The sequence below is a fragment of the Pristiophorus japonicus genome, chromosome 4 (genome assembly GCF_044704955.1).
Source record: "Pristiophorus japonicus isolate sPriJap1 chromosome 4, sPriJap1.hap1, whole genome shotgun sequence".
Lineage (NCBI taxonomy): Eukaryota > Metazoa > Chordata > Chondrichthyes > Pristiophoridae > Pristiophorus > Pristiophorus japonicus.
This window is the reverse complement of record NC_091980.1, coordinates 310,071,994-310,079,993: the sequence shown is the minus strand read 5'-3', so window position 1 is coordinate 310,079,993 and position 8,000 is coordinate 310,071,994. Positions and strand designations below refer to the sequence as shown.

General features: G+C 45.3%; 1 protein-coding gene across 1 annotated transcript; it reads right to left on the bottom strand.

Annotated features, from left to right (window-relative positions):
* Nucleotides 1-2,390: 2,390 nt before the first annotated feature.
* Nucleotides 2,391-3,524, bottom strand: LOC139262800 (B2 bradykinin receptor-like). Its single transcript, XM_070877952.1, has one exon. The coding sequence runs from the start codon at nucleotides 3,522-3,524 to the stop codon at nucleotides 2,391-2,393; it is 1,134 nt and encodes a 377-aa protein (XP_070734053.1).
* Between the last annotated feature and the right edge of the window lie 4,476 nt (nucleotides 3,525-8,000).

Sequence of the window (8,000 nt, the reverse complement as noted above, 5' to 3'; positions counted from 1 at the left end):
TAGGTTGGGCCTATACTCAATTAGGGTTCGGGTCAGAGGACGAATGAGAGATGATCTTATTGAAACATATAAGATAATGAGGGGGCTCGACAAGGTGGATGCAGAGAGGATATTTCCACTCAAAAACTAAGAGGCATAGTCTCAGAATAAGGGGCCGCCCATTTAAAACTGAGATGAGGAGGAATTTCTTCTTTCAAAGGTTTGTAAGTCTGTGGAATTCTCTGCCCGAAAGAACTGTGGAGGCTGGGTCATTGAATATATTTAAGGTGGAGATCGGCAGATTTTTGAGCGATAAGGGAGTGAAGGATTATGGGGAGTGGGCAGGGAAGTGGAGCTGAGTCCATGATCAGATCAGCCATGATCTTATTGAATGGCGGAGCAGGCTCGAGGGGCCAAATGGCCTGCTCTTGCTTCTATTTCTTATTTTGTTTCTTATGTAAAATAGTCCATTTTCTTTCTAACACCAACCGGTTACAGTTTTCATCATCGGAGGCTTTGCCGATACTATTTGCGGTGAAAAACATTTCTAGCCGCTCCACATATGCTCTGAAAGTCTCTCGGTCACCATGGACCTCACACAACCACCCTATTATTCCCATCGGCGCGGCCATCTGGATTCTGGCAGTTCAACAAGTCTGCTTGAAATTTACCTTGGATATTTAGCTCTGCTGCAAAACAAAGAACCTCTCCAAGCCTCTCTGTTGGTTGGCTGGAACATCCACCAACAAAAAATACAGCAAGGGAATCCAATTATCCCATCCTCATTCGCCAATGTGATATATTCTTTATAATATCACAAACACACACAAACACAAGATGGCTCCACAGGAACTTGTCATGTGAACTTGTCATATGATCCTTTTATTATATACATCAAATAGTTGCATTACCACAGTAGTACACTAGATCGAGCTCTATTCCACCTCCCTAAACCTCTCCACCTCTCTCTCCTTTAAGACACTCCTCAAAAGCCAACTATCACCTGTCCCAATGTATCCTTATGTGGTTCAGTGTCAATTTTTTTTTTCCGTTAACATTCCTGTGAAAGGCCTTGGAATGTTTTACTCGCCAAAAGGCACTTTATAAATTACGGCTTCCGGAATAATTTCCCACATTTTCCTCGGATCAAAGTCTTCGATTTTGCCACCAGATTGTACAGAAAATGAATGTATTTTGCCAGATTATGGAGAAAGTGCAGGGGAGGGAGATGAATTATATCACTCTTTCAGATGTCTAACACAGGCATGATGGGCCTCCTTCTGCGCTGTCTGATTTTATGACCCAATGAATACTTTTTCACCAAGATGTCGCCCTCTCCCTCTTCTTCTCTCTCCCTCTCGTGTGTACAATGATTAGGTAATGGTTAAATACTTTACATTCCGTTCCAAGTTGTCTGTATTAAACATTATATTTACACCATATCTTAAAGAAAGATTTGTATTTACATAGTACCTTTCATGACCACCAGACGTCTCAAAGCGCTTTACAGCCAATGAAGTACTTTTCAAAGTGTATTCACTGCTGTAATGTGGGAAACACTGCAACCAAAATTGTGCACAGCAAGCTCCCACAAACAGCAATGTGATAATGACCAGAAAATCTGCTTTTGTTATGTTGATTGAGGGATAAATATCGGCCAGGACACCGGGGATAACTCCCCTGCTCTTTTTCGAAAGAGTGGCCGTGGGATCTTTTGCAGCCACCTGAGAGAGCAGACTCAGTTTAATGTCTCATCTGAAAGACGGCACCTCCAACAGTGCGGCGCTCCCTCAGCACTGCACCGGAGTCTGAGCCTAGATTTTTGTGCTCAAGTCTCTGGAGTGGGACTTGAACCACAACCTTCTGACTCAGAGATGAGAGTGCGACCCACTGAGCCACAGCTGACATCTTTTTCCATTACCCATTATTAATAGAAAATCTTCCCTTCCCACATGACCCCATTTTTCTCTCTCCCTCTCTCCCGGAGCTGTGCGTAGTTCCATTAGCATCAATGACCCAGCAGTATCTTGGCAATCTGTTGTGAGCCAAGCGTCAACAGGCCAATGAACCATGGGGGGGGCATCGTGACGGCCGAGCTCAATCGTGTCCTTGTTTGATGTCCAGCACGGGCACCTTGCACTAGGAATCGTGGGATGGCGATAGGCAGCTCCTTTGCTAACAGTTTCCTTCCTAGCCCAAGGGCACTGAGGGATATGCTAGCGCCCCTCCTGATGGCCTCGCTGAGACCAGTTAACTCGGCACAGTTGGGGGACAGACCCTGGGAACCTCACTGATGTGTCTGTTACATTTTATTACTTTTGTTTTGATTAACAAAATGTACATGCATTGTCCAACAGAACTTCCCATCAGCCACAGGAAGAATAAATATCACAACAAACAGTGTCACCCCATCAGGTGTGGGAGGGCAGGCCACTTATGTCAGGGTAGGAGAGGGCTCTCTTCATGCTTGCCCCCCCATTCTGCTCTTCGCCCATTTCTGTAACCTTGGTCGAGAAGAAGGCACTGAAGTTCATCGATGACTTCCTACTGCCGATGGATTGGACGTACAGCTCCTTTGCCTTTTTCCTGAATTGCTTCCCCACAATGACGTAGAGTACGGGGTTGATGCAGCTGTTGGTGCATCCCAGGAAGGTTGTGATCTGATTGCCGTTCTCGATCAGCTTTCTCCAGGTGCAGCTCGACAGTAAACCTGCGTACTGGAAAATGCTGAAGAAGCGGAGGAGCTGGAAGGGTATCCAGCAGATGACGAAGACCAAGAGGACAATGAGGACCAGGTTGGCTGCCTTGCTCTCCCTGTCCACTTGCTTGAAGCGTTGCATCTGGTTGTTCCTCAGCACCTTCAGGATCTTGCAGGTGCAGGTGGTGATGATGCCGGCAGGTACCAGGAAGACAATGACTATCAGCATCGTGTCCACCTTCACTTTCCAGGCTGGGTGGGGATAGCTGAGCACACAGGCGGAGATGTTCAACTCTGGCATGTAGACCACTCTTCGGAATACGATGGCGGGGCTGATCATCAGCAAGCTGAGGACCCAGATGAAGAAGCAGTTGATTTTGGCACAGGAGAGTGTCCGCATTCTGCCGTGGGCTAAGACTTTCACTAGAGCTAGGTAGCGGTCGATGCTGACCATCACCAGGAAGTAGACACTGCTGTAAAGGTTTATGTAAATCACCGAGTTGACACAATGGCAGAGGAAGTCGCCAAAGGGCCAGTCAAAGCGCCGGGCAATGTTGGTGGCCCAGAAGGGGAGGCAAGCGAGGAGGAGCAAGTCAGCACCGGCCAGGTTCCCCAGGTAGATCTCCGGCACCGTGCAACGGCTTTTGTGTAAACACATGACCATCAGGACAAAGATGTTTCCGACAAGACCGGTGATGCACACCACCATTATGTAAATTGGCTGAAAGGTGAAGAGCCAGTCCCAGAAAAGGTCGTCAGGGCAATGATGTGAACTGTTGAAGCTGTCGACGGTGCTGAGATTGGGAGATGCCATCAGGGAATGGTTCTGTGTTGTGTTGTCAATCATTAGGACGCTGTTAGCAAGGAAACATATGGCATTAAGGTTACAGTTTGTGTCAAGGACACATAATGGTGACAAGAACATAGAAATGTAAGCACAGAGCGACATAGATAATTAGCCACATAGGTGTCAGCCGTGGCTCATTGATAGCACTGTCACCTCTGAGCCAGTTAGGTTGTGGTTCAAGGTCCACTCCAGTGACTTGAGCACATAATCCAGGCTGACACTCCCAGTGCAGTGCTGAGGGAGTGCCACACTATCGGAGGTGCCGTCTTTCAGATGAGACGGTAACTTCGACGGTATGAGACGTGAATTGAGTAGAATAGACTGGCAAATGATGCTTAAAGGGTTGACGGTGGATAGGCAATGGCAAACATTTAAAGATCACATGGATGAACTTCAACAATTGTACATCCCTGTCTGGAGTAAAAATAAAACGGGAAAGGTGGCTCAACCGTGGCTAACATGGGAAATTAAGGATAGTGTTAAATCCAAGGAAGAGGCATATCAATTGGCCAGAAAAAGCAATAAACCTGAGAACTGGGAGAAATTTAAAATTCAACAGAGGAGGACAAAGGGTTTAATTAGGAGGGGGAAAATAGAGTATGAGTGGAAGCTTGCTGGGAACATAAAAACTGACTGCAAAAGCTTCTATAGATATGTGAAGAGGAAATGATTAGTGAAGGCAAACGTAGGTCCCTTGCAGTCAGATTCAGGTGAATTTATAATGGGGAACAAAGAAATGGCAGACCTGTTGAACAAATATTTTGGTTCTGTCTTCACGAAGGAAGACACAAATAAGCTTCCGGAAATACTAGGGGACTGAGGGTCTAGTGAAAAGGAGAAACTGAAGGAAATCCTTATTAGGTGAGGAATTGTGATAGGGAAATTGATGGGATTGAAGGCCGAAAAATCCCTGGGGCCTGATAATCTGCATCCCAGAGTACTTAAGGAAGTGGCCCTAGAAATAGTGAATGCATTGGTGATCATTTTCCAACAGTCTATCGACTCTGGATCAGTTCCTATGGACTGGAGGGTAGCTAATGTAACACCACTTTTTAAAAAGGGAGGGAGAGAGAACATGGGTAATTATAGAGCGGTTAGCCTGACATCAGTAGTGGGGAAAATGTTGGAATCAATTATTAAAGATGAAATAGCAGCGCATTTGGAAGCAGAGATAGGATCGTTCCAAGTTAGCATTGATTTCTGAAAGGGAAATCATGCTTGACAAATCTTCTGGAATTTTTTGAGGATGTAACTAGTAGAGTGGACAAGGGAGAACCAGCGGATGTGGTGTATTTGGACTTTCAAAGGCTTTTGACAAGGTCCCACACAAGAGATTGGTGTGCAAAATCAAAGCACATGGTATTGTGGGTAATGTACTGACGTGGATAGAGAACTCGTTGGTAGACAGGAAGCAGAGAGTCGGGATAAACAGGTCCTTTTCAGAATGGCAGACAGTGACTAGTGGGGTGCCGCAGGGCTCAGTGCTGGGACCCCAGCTATTTACAATATACATTAATGATTTAGTTGAAGGAATTGAGTGTAATATCTCCAAGTTTGCAGATGACACTAAATTGGGTGGCAGTGTGAGCTATGAGGTGGATGCTAAAAGGCTGCAGGGTGACTTGGACAGGTTAGGTGAGTGGGCAAATGCATGGCAGATGCAGTATAATGTGGATAAGTGTGAAGTTATCCACTTTGGGGGCAAAAACACGAAGGTAGAATATTATCTGAATGGCGGCAAATTAGGAAAAGGGGAGGTGCAACGAGACCTGGGTGTCATGGTACATTGAAAGCTGGCATGCAGGTACAGCAGGTGGTGAAGAAGGCAAATAGTATGTTGACCTTCATAGCATGTTGGCTTCATAGCTAGGGGATTTGAGTATAGGAGCAGAGAGGTCTTACTGCAGTTGTATAGGCCTTGGTGAGGCCTCACCTGGAACAGTGTGTTCAGTTTTGGTCTCCTAATCTGCAGAAGGACGTTCTTGCTATTGAGGGAGTGCAGTGAAGGTTCACCAGACTGATTCCCGGGATGGCTGGACTGACATGTGAGGAGAGACTGGATCGACTGGGCCTGTATTCACTGGAGTTCGAAGGATGAGAGGGGATCTCATATAAAATTCTGACGGGACTGGACAAGTTAGATGCAGGAAGAATGTTCCCGATGTTGGGGAAGTCCAGAACCAGAGGACACAGTCTAAGGATAAGGGGTAAGCCATTTAGGACTAAGATGAGGAGAAACTTCTTCAATCAGAGAGTTGTTAACCTGTGGAATTACCTACCGCAGACAGTTGTAGATGCCAGTTCATTGGATATATTCAAGAGGGAGTTAGATATGACCCTTACAGCTAAAGGGATCAAGGGGTATGGAGAGAAAGCAGGAAAGGGGTACTGAATTGAATGATCAGCCATGATCTTATTGAATGGTGGTGCAGGCTCGAAGGGCCGAATGGCCTACTCCTGCACCTATTTTCTATGTTTCTATGTTTTTAATCTGAGGCCCCTTCTGCCCTCTCAGGTGAATATAAAAGATCCAGCGAAGAAGAGCAGGGGAGTTCTCTCCGGTGTCCTGGCCAATATTTATCCCTCAACCAATAGCACCAAAACAGATTATCTGGTCATTTATCTTATTGATACTATACTTGGGAACATAGACACATAGGAACAGTGGTACATAGGAACATAGAAGCAAGCTGTGTGGGACCTTACTGTTTATAACATTACAAGAGGCATATAAGATAAAGAAAGTCTTGCTACAATTGTACAAGGCTTTGGTGAGACCACACCTGGAGCACTGAGCACAGTTTTGGTTTCCTTATCTGAGGAAAGATATACTTGCCTTGGAGGCAGTGGAACAGAGATTCACTAGAGTGATTCATAAGAACATAAGAAATAGGAGCAGGTGCAGGCCATTTGGCTCCTCGAGCCTGCTCCGCCATTCAATAAGATCATGGCTGATCTGATCATGGACTCAGCTCCACTTCCCTGACTGCTTCCCATAACCCTTTACTCCCTTATCGCTCAAACATCTGTCTATCTCTATCTTAAATATATTCAATGACCCAGCTTCCACAGCTCTCTGTGGCAGAGAATTCCACAGATTTACAACCCTCTGAGAGAAGAAATTCCTCCTCATCTCACTTTTAACTGGGGGGCCCCTTATTCTGAGACTATGTCCCCTAGTTTTAGTTTCTCCTATGAGTGGAAATATCCTCTCTGCATCCACCTTGTCGAGCCCCCTCATTATCTTATAAGTTTCAATAAGATCACCTGTCATTCTTCTGAACTCCAATGTGTATAGGCCCAACCTACTCAACCTATCCTCATAATTCAACCCCCTCATCTCCAGAATCAACCTAGTGAACCTTCTCTGAACAGTCTCCAATGCAAGTATATCCTTCCTTAAATACGAAGACCAAAACTGTACGCATACTCCAGGTGTAGCCTCACCAATACACTGTACAGTTGGAGCAGGACCTCTCTGCTTTTATACTCTACCCCCCGAGCAATAAAGGCCAACATTCCATTTGCCTTCCTGGGATGAGAGGGTTTTCCTGTGAGGAGAAATTGAGTAGATTCGGCCCATACTCTCTGGAATTTAGAAGAGTGAGAGGTGATCTCATTGGAACAAACACGAGTCTGAGATAGATTGACAAGGTAGATGCTGAGAGGTTGTTTCCTCCGGGCTGGAGAGTCTAGAACTAGGGGGCATAGTCTCAGGATAAGGGGTCGGCTATTTAAGACAGAGATGAGGAGGAATTTCTTCACTCAAAGGGTTTTTTAATCTTTGGAATTCTCTGCCCCAGAGCGCTGTGGATGCTGAGTCTCTGAGTATATTCAAGGCTGAGATCGATAGATTTTTGTACACTAGGCAGAATCAAGGGATATGGGAATTGGGCGGGAAAGTGGAGTTGAGGTCGAAGATCAGCTGTGAACCTATTGGGCCTGAAATCCCGGTGCTGGGCTTCCCGCGGGCACTCGCCTGAAAATACGGAACAAGATCGGCGCCTACCTTTTGCTCCTGCACCCTCCAGCGATCCTGGTCTGAGGCCTCCTTTCCCTGCACATCGGAGCACGTTCACGTCTCGGAAATGCGGAGGGAGAAGCTGGAGTCACAGGGCACTGGACAGCCAATCAAGGTACAGTATTCTCCATCATAATAATGGGAACGCCGTCAGTTGGAGTACTCATTATTATGAATGAGAAACCGCCACCCACCAACCCAACCCCCGGCCAAACACCCAAACACAAATAAAAACATTTAAAAACTCACATATTTAACATTCATTTAAATTAAAGTTCATAAATGTAGTAGAAAAAAATATATTTTTGGGTTTTTAAAATATTTTGTAATTAGGGTTTAAAATAAACTTACTTTAGTCCGTAGGGTTTTTAATGTAAAAATGTGTTTTAAAATTTTATTTTGATGTGTTTTTTATATGTTTTAAAACTCTTACGCTGGTAAAAAGTAGGCTGTGT